Source organism: Globicephala melas, chromosome 13 (assembly GCF_963455315.2).
Source record: "Globicephala melas chromosome 13, mGloMel1.2, whole genome shotgun sequence".
NCBI lineage: Eukaryota > Metazoa > Chordata > Mammalia > Artiodactyla > Delphinidae > Globicephala > Globicephala melas.
In genome coordinates, this window is record NC_083326.1 from 72,413,545 (window position 1) to 72,430,970 (window position 17,426).

A 17,426-nucleotide genomic window follows, 5' to 3' on the forward strand; every position below is an offset into this window, starting at 1 on the left:
ATATATGTCTTAAATTAATGGCCCATGGGAACCTTCCCAAACTCACCTTGTTCCATTTATTATCTGGATATATATTCAGAATAAACTGCTTAATTGAAGTATGAGTTATTGGTGACTTATCACCCAGTAAACATACCCATGTAAGCACCACCCCACCTGTGAAATAGAAAAACAGTAGTAGCACCCCAGAAGCCCCTCTTTTCCTCCTTTCCAGTCACTTTCCCCATCCTCCTCTCCCGTGTACATAGTTTCTCATTCTGCTTTTTTTTCTTAAGTTGATTATAGCATGAGGATTCTCTCATGTCAGTAAAACTTCAGTAAATTGATTTTTCATAGCTGCGTCATAGACTAAAGTATCACTTATTCAACCTTCCCCCAGTGAATGGGCCCATTTTCAGCCTTCAGTCTTCCTAGAAGTCCTGTGAAGCATAATTCCAAGGGGTTTGGGGGTGTTGGTAGGGCTGTTCTTTTGTTCCAGGTTCACATTAAACGTGTCTGAGTAAGGTGATATGTCTGTGTCTAGCCCTGTGATTGCTGCACAATTTTCAGACAATCTGGTCCGGCCGTTCCTCATCCACATTGTGTCTGTGCCCGCTCTCATGACTCATCTCAGCACAGTGACCCCTGAGGTGAGTGGGCTCTGAATTCCCCCAATTCCATCTTTACCTTTGTCCTTAAAATAGAAAGTAAAATGTTTTCTCTGTTAATTTCTACCTCGTCTCCTGATGATTCTCCTAAATCAGTAGCTACCGTAGACACTTGTGTTAGAAGCCCAGAGAAAAAGGGTCTCATCTTTGTTCATTTTCTTCTTGGTGATGGATAACATGTTTGGCAGCTAGGGGGTGATCTGCAGGGATAGAGTTCACACTCTGGTGGGAAGCTCCTTTTATCAGCTTCCGCTTTAACAGTCTACGATTGTTTGCAGCGCCTCACTATTTTAGAATCTCATGACATGCTCCGTAAATTCATCACATTTTTAAGAGACGAAGATCGATGCCGTGATGTATGTGAAAGTTTAGAAGGATGCCATACACTTTGTCTCATGGGTAAGTATCTATGGCTGGAATTTTATTGTGTTCTGGGCGTTGGGAAAAGCCCAGGTGTTTAGCTTTCCACCATTCTGGAGGCCACAAGCTGTTTTTAGTAAAAGTTGGAAGTGCTTACAATAAAAGACAGGTAATGAGGTAAACAGTTTAAGTAGACACATGAAAGTGAAAATCACATGGAAAAATACATCAGCCTGGCAAACTAGCTGAGTGACTGTAAATGAATGTTAACTTTCAGCCCTTAGCTTCCTGGCAGCCAAGGGAAAAATGAAAACGAGTTACCTGGATAATTCTCATCTCAAGAGAGAAGAGAGCACAGTTTGGTGGGGCTTAGATCAGAGTAGGGTCTACAATGTCTGTTTTACAGTGTTTTCATTTAGATGAGAAAAGGGTTTGGGGATAGAGAAGCATTTGAAACAGCAGAGGTACACAACTCTTGTTGCCTAATTAGAGGAAATTTATTTTACATAGAAAAAGGTTATTGGGGCTACATTTTAAGGGAGTCGATGGTAAGAGTCCTCACAGAAAACATTAAATAAATTCAGTGAACACTGAATAACAGTGATTTTCCAGGACTTTTCAGCTATTCTTCAGGAGGTCATTTCTTGTGTTGACCCTTGGTTTTAGAATCTTGGTGTAAGAAAATGTTATACTAACTTAAAAATCTGTGTACCTGACATTTTACACGTTACCTCATATAGTCCTCACATCAAGAGTGGGGGTCATCACTCCAGTCTTACAGATGAGCAAACAGACTCAAGAAGTAGGTTGAGGGTCACCTAGCTCGCCTCTGGCAGAGCCAGCATTTGAGGCCAGGTCTGCCTGTTTCTAAGCCCTGCACAGCACTGCAGCCCCAGCACTGATGGGTTCCTCTCTATGTGGAATTTCTTCCTGCACGTAGACATGGATGCATGAGCCCCAGGCAGAGAGCAGGGCTGGGAGGTGAGGAAGCGTGTCTGTCCGGGCCTACCGCACTCAGCCTTCTCTCTTTGTAGGCAACCTCCTGCACTTGGGCTCCCTCAGCCCCAGGGTGTTAGAGGAGGAGACGGATGGATTTGTGAGTTTGCTCACCCAAATGCTCTGCTACTGTCAGAAGTACGTGTCCCAGAAGAAATCCAACCTGACCCACTGGCACCCTGTCCTTGGCTGGTTCTCCCAATCCGTGGACTATGGGTGAGTTCTGGAGGCAGATCACCGTCTTCCTTGTCTCTGCCTGCCTCTCTTCCACCACTTCCCCCTTTTCATCGAGATTTGTGGGCCAGGCCTGCAAGCTAGCTACGTAGGCATCAGGAAGCTTTTGTCAACTGGGTGGTAAACAGGATGGAATTAGGATGAAGAACAGATAGAGGGTGTCTGGGATGTGACTGTGACACGTGGGGCCTGGGGGGAGCAACAGTGCTGCTGGCAGCACAGGAAGTCTGTGTGGAGCGAGAGAGCCAAGAAAGAGCTTGGTGCCTTCTGCGTCCAGGCCTCAGCGGCAATTTGTGGATCCCACTTCTCTTATAGCATCTTACTTGCCGTGCTGAGTGGCAGTCCCCAGCTACCCTTCCGTGTGGCCATCCAGCAGGTGGAACTGACGTGCCCGCTCTCCTGCTCTCTCCTAGCCTTAACGAGTCCATGCCCTTGGTCACCAGACAGCTGCAGTTCCTGTGGGGGGTGCCTCTGATCCGGATCTTCTTCAGTGACATCCTGAGCAAGAAGCTGCTGGAGAACCAGGAGCCGGTCCACGTGCCGCCAGCGTCCCCACAGAATGTGCTTCCTGTGAAGAGTGAGTGGCTCTCCTTCCCCGAAGTGCAGCGCCTGCCTGGCCCTGTGTACCTGCTCCCCTCTGTCATGTGACCTCTGACTTCTCCCCTGAAGATTTTGAGACGGCTTAAATCAAGTTCACATTTAGCAAAACACTGACTGGAAGTCCTTAGGGATAGTAAACAAGGACTAGGGAAATGTAACTATGTGAACAAAATCAAGGTTGTGTGTAGAGAACATCCACAGATGATCCATGAGGGCTGCCATGCTTATCTCTGAACTGCCATTTGGCTCTGAATTTCCAGTGGCCAAAAATGAAAAGGGATTTGTGGACCCTTTATTACTTCTCATTAGTAGGAAGAAGGAGGAAGATCTATTTCTTAGGGGAAGTAGAGCTTTTCTGAGCTCCTAATCATAAAATAAATCTCCCCTGTGGAGCTGCTTATACAGGTGGTAGTGGTCACTGACCAGGCTGCCACCTCAGCGGCATCCCCGTTGCAGGGTCGCTAATGGGTTCCTTGGAAAGGTTTCTTATTGCGCACTCTGATAAAAGTAAAGCAATGCTGTTAACACATAATTCAGTGGAGTTACTTGCCTATGGCAGATTGCCAGGTTCGGTGTGGTTTTTCTTCTGCCACCCAGTGTGTCACAAAGCTCCGTCTTGTAGCTGTCAGTGAGCATGGGCTCAGTGTAACTTCAGCAGGATATAGATGTGAAGGTGTAAAACGAGAGTACAACCCCAAACTGATAATGAGTACTGGAGGCTGATGCTCCTACTTCCCTCTGAAAGCACAGAACATTGGGAATTAGCCAGGCCCCCCACCTTTGCCCCTCTTCCCATAATTCAGTCCTTGGAAGTTTCACCTTTGTGGGTTCTGAAGTTAAGTGGTTACAGTAAAAGAATCCACAGTAAGAATCAAATATGTTTGGCTTGTTCTGACAGATCTTGTGCTGTTCTAAAGAGGTCTTTGTGTTCTGTCTACAGACCTTTTGTTACTGCTTTTCTGATTTACCCAAAAGAGATGATTTGAATCAAAGCTGCAGCCTCACTGTCTGGCTCTGGCTGGAAATTAGGAGCTTTACTGAAGCGCTCTTCCCTTTGTGGGGTGGAGTTTGGCAGATGGCTGAACTTCTGCTCACACGTTCCTCCTTCTCTCCACGCCAGCTCTCCTGAAGCGTGCATTTCAGAAGTCGGCGTCAGTTCGGAATATTCTCAGGCCAGTTGGGGGTAAACGTGTTGATTCTGCAGAGGTACAGAAGGTTTGCAACATCTGCGTCCTCTACCAGACCTCGCTGACGACTCTAACCCAGATCCGGCTGCAGATACTCACAGGTCTGGAGTCCTGAGGCGGTCTCCGCTATCTCTCACATTTGCCAGACAAGTTTTCTTAGAAGTTGATTCTCTCCTGACTTCCTTGACTCAGAAAATAGATTCTGAAGAAGGGTATTTTTGAGCTATTCTTAGAACTTGATTCTGTTCAGTTAAATAGCTTAAGGTCATTGCAGTCCTAGCACTTCTAGCTTGTTCCTGTGACCTGGCTTTTATTTTCATTATGAAGTGCAACTTGCTTTTTTAAAAGTTAACATTTTTTTATGAATAGAAAACTAGAAAAGACAAGGAAGCAGAAAAAAGAAAACTTAAACCACTCTTAATCCTACAGTCCATAGATAACCACCTGATCTTGAGTGTGTTACATAAATATATATTTAGATTGAAATGCATAGTTTTATTTTTTCCTTTCCATTAATCACATTATAAGCATTTTATCATGTCAGAATTCTTTAAAAACCTCATTTTTATTGGTTGTGTAAGATCTCATTGCATGGATATGCCCGACATTTTCCTTTTTAGCTGAGCAAGGAAGAAAGTCCCCACTGTGAGCAGCACAGGAGTTGTTAGTATGATGGGTGTTATGAGGACAAAACGTCTATAAACCTTGAAGCTGTTGACTGCATAAAGGGTTAAGAACTTCTCTGTTACATTTTACGTTTTTTAAATCAAAGTGCTGCTACTTCTGTCTTTCACACTTACTTACTCATCTTCAGATATTTATAGAGCACCTATGTGTGCCAGGCACTGAGGATGCAGAGGGGAATAAGACAGCCAAGGTCTGTGTTCCCAAGAGGATTACATTGCAGTAGTGAGGAGACCAATGATAAGTCAGAGGAAAGTATATTTAATATAATGAAGGACACTGTGACAATGAAAATAATGAGACATTGTTGACTTGGACTAGGGCAGGGTTTCTCAGCCTTAGCACTGTTGACATTTGGGGCCAGATAATTTGTTGTTGTGGAGGGCATCCTATCCATTGTAGGATGTTTAGCAGCCCCTGACCCCTACCCATAAATTCCAGTAGCACCTCTCTCCCACTTTTGACAACCATACATGTCTCCAAACATTGTCAAATGCCCCCTGGGGTGGGGCGGTGTGCAAAATCATCCTTGGTTCAGAACCACTGGGCTGATGGAGATGGAAACCGGAGGATTTACAGTCCACTCCAGGAGTGGAGTTTACAGGTCTTACTAGTAGATTGGATTTGGGGGAGTGAGGACTATAAGTTTCAAAGATGTTGCCAGATTTCTGGCCCAAGCAACTGTGTGGATGGTGGGGCCATTTGCTGAGCTAAGGGATGTGGGGGGGCAGGAGGTGGAGGGGGGATTGTGGGCCATCGAGAGTTCTGTCTGGCTGTGATGAGTGTAAGGTACCTGCTGGACCTGCAGCAGAGATGCCAAGCCAGCATACTGTATACTGTGTGGAGGCTTGAGCAAAGGGGTGGGGTGAAAGGCCTGGGCCTGAGGGCCATTTCCCTAAGGAGAGTGCAGAAGGAGAAGGGGCCCAGATGAGCTGGCACCGCAGCACAGTGGGAAGGTCTGGGAAGCATACTGAGTGAGATGATTTTGAGGTAATAGCCTGTGTCCACCTTTATAAGATAACCACATTAAGCATCCCCCATTGTCCCAATGAGAGAATTGAAAAAGAAGTTTTTTGGCCAATTTGAAAGTACATGATTTTAGGGAATTCCCTGGCGGTACAGTGGTTAGGACTCAGCTCTTTCATTGCCAGGGCCCGGGTTCAATCCCTGGTCGGGGAACTATGATCCCACAAGCTGCGCTGCGTGGCCAAAAAAAAAAAGATGGAAAAAAAATACATGATTTTAAAAAGGAAGATGGGGCTTCCCTGGTGGTGCAGTGGTTGAGAGTCCGCCTGCCGATGCAGGGGACACGGGTTCGTGCCCCGGTCCGGGAGGATCCCACATGCCGCGGATTAGCTGGGCCCGTGAGCCATGGCCGCTGGGCCTGCGCGTCCGGAGCCTGTGCTCCGCAACGGGAGAGGCCACAGCAGTGAGAGGCCCGCGTACCGCAAAAAAAAAAAAAAAAAAAAGGAAGATGAGGTAGTCTAAAGTATATGTATAATATTCATTTTATTAGCTTGGCTATACACAAAACTATACACAAACTAGATTATAGAAAATAACATACTTGTTTTAAAAATACTGCTGTTTTTCTGCTCTCACAATTTACAAAATGTCTTTGTTCGTGCTCCTCACATACGTGTGTTGGTCCTGGAGCCACGTGCTGCTCCTCTGACCCAGCTTCTCCAGAGCATGGCATCTTCATTTATGTCTAAATTGCTCAGGATGCAGCCCTCATTGAATTGGTATGTCATGCTGTAAATGAGTATATTTGTCCTGTAGAAGCATACCTGGGATCTCTGCATTGTAACTTCTTACTCCATTTTTTTTAATTGAGGTATAGTTGACATATAACATTATCTTAGTTTCAGGTGTACAACATGATTTGATATTTGTACACATTGCACAGTAAGGCTAGTTAACATCCATCACCATACATTGTTAAATTTTTTCTTTTTTTTCTTGTGTTAAAGACTTTTAAGATCTACCCTCTTAGCAACTTTCAGAAATGCAGTATATGTTATTAACTATAGTCACCATGCTGTACTTTACATCCCCATGATTTATCTATTTTATAACTTGAAGTTTGTCCTCTTTGATCCCCTTCACCCATTTTGCTTACCTTTCCCCTACCGCCAACCCCCTGCCCCAGCAACCATAGGTACACCAATCTGTTCTCTGTATCTATGAGCTTGGGTTTTTTTTCTTTGTTTTTTAGTTTCTGCATATAAGTGAAATTATATGGTATTTGTCTTTCTCTGACTTATTTCAGTTAGTATAATGACCTCAAGGTCCATCCCTGTTGTCACAAATGACAAGATACCATTCTCTTTTACGGCTGAATAGTATTCCTGTGTGTGTGTGTGTGCGCGCACGCGTGCGCACACATGCACACCACATCTTTTTATCCATTTGTCCATTGGTGGACACTTGGGTTGTTTCCTTTATCTTGGATATTGTAAATAATGCTGCTGTGAACAAGGGGGTACATACATCTTTTCAAATTAGTGTTTCTGTTTTCCTCAGATGAATACCCAGAAATGCAATTGTGGAATCATATGGTAGTTCTATTTTCAGTTTTTTTGAGGAATCTCCATACTGTTTTCCATAGTGGCTGCACCAGTTTACATTTCCAGCAACAGTGCACAAGGGTTCCCTTTTCTCCACATCCTCACCAACACTAGTTATTTCTTGTCTTTTTGGTAATAGCCATTCTAACAGGTGTGAGGTGGTATATCATTGTGGGGTTTTTTTGTGTTTTTTTTTTTAATTTTTATTTTTTTTGCGGTACGCAGGCCTCTCACTGTCGTGGCCTCTCCCGTTGCGGAGCACAGGCTCCAGACGCGCAGGCTCAGCGGCCATGGCTCACGGGCCCAGCCGCTCCACGGCATGTGGGACCTTCCCGGACCAGGGCCTGAACCCGTGTCCCCTGCATCAGCAGGCGGACTCTCAACCACTGCGCCACCAGGGAAGCCCTGTCATTGTGGTTTTGATTTGCATTTCCCAGATGGTTAATGATGTTGAGCACCTTTACATGTGCCTGTTGGTCATTTGTATGTCATCTCTGGAAAAATGTATTCAGATCCTCTAACCATTTTTTAAACAGATTACTTGTTTTTTTGTTAAGTTGCATGAGTTCTTTATATATTTTGGATATTAACCCCTTATCAGGTATATGATTTGCAAATATTTTCTTCCATTCCATAGGTTGCCTTTTCATTTTGTTGATGGTTTCTTTTGCTCTGCAGAAGCTTTTTAGTTTGTTGTAGTCCCACTTGCTGATTTTTATTTTTGTTGACTTTGCTTTTGGAGTCAGGTCCAAAAAAATCATTTCCAAGACCCTTGTCAAAGAGCTTACTGCCTGTGATTTCTTTTAGGAGTTTCATGGTTTCAGATCTTACATTCAATTCTTTACTCCATTTTGAGATTATTTTTACATATAGTGTAAGGTAGTAGTCTAGTTTCATTCTTTTGCCTGTGGCTTTTCCAGTTTCCCAATACCATTTATCGAAGAGACTGTTCTTTCCCCATTGTAAATTCTTGCCTCCTTTGTTGTAAATTAATTGACCATATATGTGTGGGTTCATTTCTGGGCTCTCTATTCTGTTCCATTCATCTGTGTGTGTGTTTTTAGGCCAGTACCATACTGTTTTGATTACTGTATCTTTGTAATATAGTTTGAAATCAGGGTGCGCGATGCCTCCAGCTTTGTTCTTCTGTCTCCAGATTGCTTTCCATTCAGGGTCTTTTTTGGTTCCATACAAATTTTGATTCTATTTCTCTGAAAAATGCCATTGGAATTTTGATAGGGATTGCATTGAATCTGTAGATTGCTTAGAGTAGTATGGACATTTTAATAATATTAATTCTTCCAGTCCATGAGCATGAAATAGCTTTCCATTTATTTGTGTCTTCTTTGATTTATTTTATCACTGTCTTTAATTTTATTTTATTTATTTATTTATTTATTTATTTTTCATTGCATTGGGTCTTCGTTGCTGCGCGCGGGCTTTCTCTAGTTGAGGCAAGTGGGGGCTACTCTTTATTGTGGTGCGCGGGTTTCTCATTGTGGTGGCTTCTCTAAGCACACGGGCTTCAGTAGTTGTAGCACGTGGGCTCAGTAGTTGTGGCTTGCGGGCCCTAGAGTGCAGGCCCAGGAGTCGTGGCACATGGGCTTAGTTGCTCCGCGGCATGTGGGATCTTCCTGGAGCAGGGCTCAAGCCCATGTCCCCTGCGTTGACAGGCGGATTCTTAACCACTCCGCCACCAGGGAAGCCCCTTATCAGTGTCGTATAGTTTTCAGTGTACAGGTCTTTCAGAACTCCTTGGTTAAATTTATTCTAGATATATTATTCTTTTTGTTGCAGTTGTAAATGGGATTGCTTTTGTAATTTCTATTTCTGATAGTTCATTTCTGATAGCAGCGAATTTTTGTATATTGATTTTGTATCCTGCAATTCTAATGAATTAATTTATTCTAACAGTTTTTTTAATGAAATCTTTAGGGTTTTCTATATATAATATCACCTCGTCTCAAATAGTGAATCTTACTTCTTCCTTTCCAACTGGGATACCTTTTATTTACTTATTTTTTCTTGCCTAGTTCTGGCTAGGACATCCAGTACCATGTTGAATAAAAGTGGTGAGAGTGGGCCTCCTTGTTTTGTTCCTGACCTTAAAGGAAAAGCTTTCAGCTTTTCACAATGATGTTAGCTGTGGGCTTTTCATATATGGCCTTTATTATGTTGAAGTACATCCCCTCTGTACCCACTTTGTTGAGAGTTTTTTTATCGTAAATGGATGTTGAATTTTTTCAGATGTTTTTTCTGCATATATTGAGATGATCATGTGATTTTTATCTTTCATTTTGTTAATATTATGTATCACATTGATTGATTTGCAGATACTGAACCATCCTTGCATTCCTGGAATAAATCCCATTTGATCATGGTGTATTATCTTTTTAATATCTTGTCAAATTCGGTTTGCTAATATTTTGTTGAGGATTTTTGCATCTATGTTCATCAGAGCCTGTAATTTTCTTTTTTTGTTGTGTCTGTCTGGTTTTGATATCAGGGTAATTCTGGCTTTGTAAAATGGGTTTGGAGGCATTCCCTCCTCTTCAGTTTTTTGGAAGAGTTTGAGAAGGATGGGTATTAATTCTTCTTTGAATGTTTGGTAGAATTTATCATTGAAGTCATCCGGTCCTGGACTTCTATTTGTTGAGAGGTTTTTGATTCAGTTTTCTTACTAGTAATAGGTCTATTCAGAATTTGTTTCTTCATGATTCAGTCTTAGAAGATTGTATGTTTCTAGGAATTTATCCATTTCTTCTAGGTTCTCCAGTTTGTTGGCATATAATTGTTCATAATAGTCTCTTAGGATATTTTGTATTTTTTTTTTTTTTGCGGTACACGGGCCTCTCACTGTTGTGGCCTCTCCCACTGTGGAGCACAGGCTCCAGATGCGCAGGCCCAGCAGGCCATGGCTCACGGGCCCAGCCGCTCCGCGGCATGTGGGATCTTCCCGGACCCAGGCACGAACCCGCATCCCCTGCATCAGCAGGCGGACTCTCAACCACTGTGCCACCAGGGAAGCCCGATATTTTGTATTTTTTCAATCAGTTGTCTCTTCTTTCATTTCTGATTTTATTTGAGCCTCTTTTTTTTTTTTTTTTTTTTTTTTGGTGAGTCTAGCTAAAGATTTGTCAACTTTATTTCAAAGAACCAGCTCTTAATTTTTTTTTTTTAAAGAAGATGTTGGGGGTAGGAGTTTAGTAATTTATTTATTTATTTTTGCTGTGTTAGGTCTTCGTTTCTGTGAGAGGGCTTTCTCTAGTTGTGGCAAGCGGGGGCCACTCTTCATCGCAGTGCGTGGGCCTCTCACTATCGCGGCCTCTCTTGTTGCGGAGCACAGGCTCCAGACGCACCAGCTCTTAATTTCATTGATCTTTTTGGTTGCCTTTTCAGTCTCTATTTCATTTATTTCTCCTCTGATCTTTGTTATTTACTTCTTTCTACTAACTTTGGGCTTCATTTATTCTTTTTCTAGTTCCTTAAGGTAAAAAATTAGATTGTTTGAGATTTTTGTCGTTTCTTGAGGTAGGCATGAATCACTATGAACTTCCCTCTTAGAACCACTTTGCTGCATGCCATAAATGTTGAAATGTTTTATTTCCATTTTCACTTGTCTCAAGGTATTTTTTTAATTTCTCTTTTGATTTCTTACTTGATCTATTGGCTATTTAGTCACCCTGTTTTTTTTTTAAACATCTTTATTGGGGTATAATTGCTTTACATTGTTGTATTAGTTGCTGCTGTATAACAAAGTGAATCAGCTATATGTATACATATATCCCCATATCCCCGCCCTCCTGCGTCTCCCTCCCACCCTCTCTATCCCATCCCTCTATGTGGACACAAAGCACTGAGCTGATCTCCCTGTGCTATGCAGCTGCTTCCCACTACCTATCTGCTTTACATTTGGTAGTGTATATATGTCAGTGCCACTCTCTCACTTTGTCTCAACTTACCCTTCCCCCTCCCCGTGTCCTCAGGTCCATTCTCTACATCTGCATCTTTATTCCTGTCCTGCCCCTGGGTTCTTCAGAACCATTTTTTTTCTTTAGATTCCATGTATATATATTAGCATACGGTATTTGTTTTTTTCTTTCTGACTTACTTCACTCCATATGACAGACTCTAGGTCCATCCCCCTCACTACAGATAACTCAATTTCGTTTCTTTTTATGGCTGAGTAATATTGCATTGTATATATGTGCCACATATATAAAGAAGAATGGATATCTTCTTTATCCATTCATCTGTCGATGGACATTTAGGTTGCTTCCATGTCCTGGCTATCGTAAATAGTGCTGCAGTGAACGTTGTGGTACATGACACTTTTGAATTATGGTTTTCTCAGGGTACATGCCCAGTAGTGGGATTGCTGGGTCATATGGTAGTCCTATTTTTAGTTTTTTAAGGAATTTCCATACTGTTCTCCATAATGGGTGTATCAATTTACATTCCCACCAACAGTGCAAGAGGGTTCCCTTTTCTCCACGACCTCTCCGGCATTTATTGTTTGTAGATTTTTTGACGATGGCCATTCTGACTGGTGTGAGGTGATACCTCATTGTAGTTTTGATTTGCGTTTCTCTAATGATTAGTGATGTTAAGCATCCTTTCATGTGTTTGTTGGCAATCTGTATATCTTCTTTGGAGAAATGTCTATTTAGGTCTTCTGCCCATTTTTGGATTGGGTTGTTTTTTTCTGTTATTGAGCTGCGTGAGCTGCTTGTATATTTTGGAGATTTATCCTTTGTCAGTTGCTTCATTTGCAAATATTTTCTCGCATTCTGAGAGTTGTCTTTTCGTCTTGTTTATGGTTTCCTTTGATGTTCAAAAGCTTTTAAGTTTCATTAGTTTCCACTTGTTTATTTTTGTTTTTATTTCCATTTCTTTGGGAGGTGGGTCAAAAAGGATCTTGCTATGATTTATGTCATGGAGTGTTCTGCCTATGTTTTCCTCGAAGAGTTTTATAGTGTCTGGCCTTACATTTAGGTCTTTAATCCATTTTCAGTTTGTTTTTGTGTATGGTGTTAGGGAGTGTTCTAATTTCATTCTTTTACATGTAGCTGTCTAGTTTTCCCAGCACAACTTATTGAAGAGGCTGTCTTTTCTCCATTGTATATTCTTGCCTCCTTTATCACAGATAAGGTGACCATAGGTGCATGGGTTTATCTCTGGGCTTTCTATCCTGTTCCATTGATATATAGTTCTGTTTTTGTACCAGTACCATACTGTCTTGATTACTGTAGCTTTGTAGTATAGTCTGAAGTCTGGGAGCCTGATTCCTTCGGCTCTGTTTTTCTTTCTCAAGATTGCTTTGGCTATTCAGGGTCATTTGTGTTTCCATACAAATTGTGAAATTTTTCTTCTAGTTCTGTGAAAAATGCCATTGGTAGTTTGATAGGGATTGCATTGAATCTGTAGATTGCTTTGGGTAGTATAGTCATTTCACAACGTTGATTCTTCCAATCCAGGAACATGGCATATCTCTCCATCTGTTTGTATCATTTTTAATTTCTTTCATCAGTGTCTTATAGTCTTCTGCATACAGGTCTTTTGTCTCCTTAGGTAGTTTTATTCTTAGGTATTTTATTCTTTTTGTTGCAATGGTAAATGGGACTGTTTCCTTAATTTCTCTTTCAGATTTTTCATCATTAGTGAATAGGAATGCAAGTGATTTCTGTGCATTGATTTTGTATCCAGCTACTTTACCAAATTCATTGATTAGCTCTAATAGTTTTCTGGTAGCATCTTTACGATTCTCTATGTATAGTATCATGTCATCTGCAAACAGTGACAGTTTTACTTCTTTTCTGATTTGGATTCCTCTTATTTCTTTTTCTTCTCTGATTGCTGTGGCTAAAACTTCCAAAATTTTGTTAAATAATAGTGGTAAGAGTGGGCAACCTTATTTTGTTCCTGATCTTAGTGGAAATGGTTTCAGTTTTTCACCATTGAGGACAATGTTGGCTGTGGGTTTGTCATATATGGCCTTTATTATGTTGAGGTAAGTTCCCTCTATGCCTGCTTTCTGGAGAGTTTTTATCATAAATGGGTGTTGAATTTTGTCAAAAGCTTTTTCTGCATCTGTTGAGATGATCATATCTTTTTTTTTTTTTTTTTTTGTGGTACGCGGGCCTCTCACTGTTGTGGCCTCTCCCGTTGTGGAGCACAGGCTCTGGACGCGCAGGCTCAGCGGCCATGGCTCACGGGCCTAGCCGTTCCATGGCATGTGGGATCTTCCCGGACCGGGGCACGAACCTGTGTCCCCTGCATCAGCATGCGGACTCTCAACCACTGCACCACCAGGGAAGCCCAAGATGATCGTATCTTTTTTTATCCTTCAGTTTGTTAATATCACATTGATTGATCTGAGTATACTGAAGAATCCTTGCGTTCCTGGGATAAACCCCACTCGATCATGGTGTATGATCCTTTTAATGTGCTGCTGGATTCTGTTTGCTAGTATTTTGTTGAGGATTTTTGCATCTTTCATCAGTGATTGGCCTGTAGTTTTCTTTTTTTGTGACATCTTTGTCTGATTTTGGTATCAGGGTGATAGTGGCCTCATAGAATGAGTTTGGGAGTGTTCCTCCCTCTGCTATATTTTGGAAGAGTTTGAGAAGGATAGGTGTTAGCTGTTCTCTAAATATTTGATAGATTCGCCTGTGAATCCATCTGGTCCTGGGCTTTTGTTTGTTGGAATTTTTTTTTTTTTTTTTTTTTTTTGTGGTACCTGGGCCTCCCACTGTTGTGGCCTCTCCCATTGCGGAGCACAGGCTCCGGACGTGCAGGCTCAGCGGCCATGGCTCACGGGCCCAGCCGCTTCGCAGCATGTGGGATCTTCCCGGACCGGGGCACAAACCCATGTCCCCTGCATCAGCAGGCGGACTGTCAACCACTGTGCCACCAGGGAAGCCTCTTGTTGGAATATTTTTAATCACAGTTTCAATTTAGGTGCTTGTGATTTGTCTGTTTATGTTTTCTATTTCTTCCTGGTTCAGTCTCGGAAGGTTGTGCTTTTCTAAGAATTTGTCCATTTCTTCCAGGTTGTCCATTTTATGGGCATACAGTTGCTTGTAGTAATCTCTCATTATCCTTTGTATTTCTGCAATGTCAGTTGTTATTTCTCCTTTTTCATTTCTAATTCTGTTGATTTGAGTCCTCTCCCTTTTTTTCTTGATGAGTCTGGCTAATGGTTATTCAATTTTGTTTATCTTCTCAAAGAACCAGCTTTTAATTTTATGATCTTTGCTATCATTTCTTTCATTTCTTTTTCACTTATATCTGATCTGATCTTTATGATTTCTTTCCTTGTGCTAACTTTGGGGGGTTTTTGTTCTTCTTTCTCTATTGCTTTAGGTGTAAGGTTAGGTTGTTAATTTGAGATTTTTCTTGTTTCTTGAGGTATGATTGTATTGCTGTTAATTTCCCTCTTAGAACTGCTTTTACTCCATCCCATAGGTTTTGAGCCATCGTATTTTCATTGTCATTTGTTTCTGGTATTTTTTTAATTTCCTTTTTGATTTCTTCAGTGATCTCTTGGTTACATAGTAGCGTATTGTTTAGCCTCTATGTGTTTGTATTTTTTACAGTTTTATTCCTGTAATTAGTATCTAGTCTCATAGCGTTGTGGTTGGAAAAGATACTTGATACGATTTCAGTTTTCTTAAATTTACCAAGGCTTGATTTGTGACCCGGGATACAATGTATCCCGGAGAATGTTCCATGAGCACTTGAGAAGAAAGTGTATTCTGTTCTTTTTGGATGGAATGTCCTATAAATATCAATTAAGTCCATCTTGTTTAATGTATCATTTAAAGCTTGTGTTTCCTTATTTATTTTCATTGTGGATGATCTGTCCATTGGTGAAAGTGGGGTGTTAAAGTCCCCTACTATTATTGTGTTATTGTCAGTTTCCCCTTTTATGGCTGTTAGCAGTTGCCTTATGTATTGAGGTGCTCCTATGTTGGGTGCATATATATTTATAATTGTTACATCTTCTTGGATTGATCCCTTGATCATTACGTAGTGTCCTTCTTTGTCTCTTGTAATAGTCTTTATTTTAAAGTCTGTTTTGTCTGATATGAGAATTGCTACTCCAGCTTTCTTTTGATTTCCATTTGCATGGAATATCTTTTTCCATCCCCTCACTTTCAGTCTGTATGTGTCCCTAGGTCTGAAGTGGGTCTCTTGTAGACAGCATATATACGGGTCTTGTTTTTGTATCCATTCAGCTAGTCTGTGTCTTTTGGTTGGAGCATTTAATCCATTCACATTTAAGGTAATTATCAATATGTATGTTCCTGTTACCATTTTCTTAATTGTTTGGGGTTTGTTATTGTAGGTGTTTTCCTTTTCTGTGTTTCCTGCCTAGAGAAGTTCCTTTAGCATTTGTTGTAAAGCTGGTTTGGTGGTGCTGAATTCTCTTAGCTTTTTTGCTTGTGTGTGAAGGTTTTAATTTCTCCGTCGAATCTGAATGAGATCCTTGCTGGGTAGAGTAATCTTGGTTATAGGTTTTCCCTTTCATCACTTTAAATATGTCCTGCCACTCCCTTCTGGCTTGCAGAGTTTCTGCTGAAAGATCAGCTGTTAACCTTATGGAGATCCCCTGTATGTTATTTGTTGCTTTTCCCTTGCTGCTTTTTTCTTTTTCTTTGTATTTAATTTTTGATAGTTTGATTAATATGTGTCTTGGCATGTTTCTCCTTGGATTTATCCTGTATGGGGCTCTCTGTGCTTCTTGGACTTGGGTGGCTATTTCCTTTCCCATGTTAGGGAAGTTTTCAGCTCTAATCTCTACAAATATTTTCTCAGTCCCTTTCTTTTTCTCTTCTTCTTCTTGGACCCCTATAATTTGGATGTTGGTGCATTTAATGTTGTCCCTGAGGTCTCTGAGACTGTCCTCAATTCTCTTCATTCTTTTTTCTTTATTCTGCTCTGTGATAGTTATTTCCACTATTTTATCTTCCAGGTCACTTACCTGTTGTGCCTCAGTTATTCTGCTATTGATTCCTTCTAGAGACTTTTTAATTTCATTTATTGTGTTGTTCATCATTGTTTGTTTGCTGTTTAGTTCTTCTGGGTCCTTGTTAAACGTTTCTCATATTTCCTCCATTCTATTTCCAAGATTTTGGGTCATGTTTACTATCAGTACTCTGAATTCTTTTCCAGGTAGACTGCCTATTTCCTCTTCATATGTTTGGTCTGGTGGGTTTTTACCTTGCTCCTTCATCTGCTGCATATTTCTCTGTCTTCTCATTTTGCTTAACTTACTGTGTTTGGGGTCTCCTTTTCACAGGCTGCAGGTTTGTAGTTCCTGTTGTTTTTGGTGTCTGCCCCCAGTGGGTGAGGTTGGTTCAATGGGTTGTGTAGGTTTCCTGGTAGAAGGGCCTGGTGCCTGTGTTCTGGTGGATGAGGCTGGATCTTGTCTTTCTGGTGGGCAGAACCGTGTCCGGTGGTGTGTTTTGGGGTGTTTGTGAACTTAGTATGATTTTAGGCAGCCTCTCTGCTAATGGGTGGGGTTTTGTTCCCATCTTGCTAGTTGTTTGGTCTGGGGTGTCCAGCCCTGGAGTTTGCTGGCCATTGAGTGGAGCTGGGTCTTACCATTGCGACGGAGTTCTCTGGGAGAGCTCTCGCCAATTGATATCACGTGGGGCCAGGAGGTCTCTGGTGGTCCAATGTCCTGAACTTGGCTCTCCCACCTCAGAGGCTCAGGCCTGACCTCCGGCCAGAGCACCAAGACCCTGTCAGCCACATGGCCATGTACGTGGGGAGTTTCTTGCTTTTTGGGAAGTCTGAGGTCTTCTGCCAGCATTCAGTAGGTGTTCTGTAGGAGTTGTTCCACATGTAGATGTATTTTTGATGTATTTGTGGGGAGGAAGGTGATCTCCACATCTTATGCCTCTGCCATCTTGAAGGTCCTCTCAGTCACCCTGTTTTTTGTTTTTGTTTTTTTTAACTTATTTTTAAATTGTGAGGTTTCTGCATTTTGTAACCACATCCCCTTACCCTTGAAAACGTGAGGTCAAACCTTTAGGAATAATAATGAGATGGTTGTTAAATTTCTTTGCCTCCATTACAGTCCCTTCAGTTCACCCTCTAAACATCCATAAGTAGCATTGATTGAGTCTGCCCCCAGGCTA

The 17,426-nt window shown here is 41.6% G+C and overlaps 1 protein-coding gene across 3 annotated transcripts in view; it reads left to right on the forward strand.

The window, feature by feature from the left end:
• UBE3B (ubiquitin protein ligase E3B) overlaps nucleotides 1-17,426 on the forward strand; it is a 57,420-nt gene that overhangs the window by 14,255 nt on the left and 25,739 nt on the right. For all 3 annotated transcript variants that reach the window (XM_070047064.1, XM_030860614.2, XM_030860615.2), the window contains exons 10-14: nucleotides 524-629; nucleotides 926-1,046; nucleotides 2,042-2,219; nucleotides 2,651-2,814; nucleotides 3,958-4,125. In XM_070047064.1, the coding sequence (XP_069903165.1) occupies nucleotides 524-629; nucleotides 926-1,046; nucleotides 2,042-2,219; nucleotides 2,651-2,814; nucleotides 3,958-4,125 (737 nt within the window). The remainder of the gene's footprint in view (nucleotides 1-523; nucleotides 630-925; nucleotides 1,047-2,041; nucleotides 2,220-2,650; nucleotides 2,815-3,957; nucleotides 4,126-17,426) is intronic.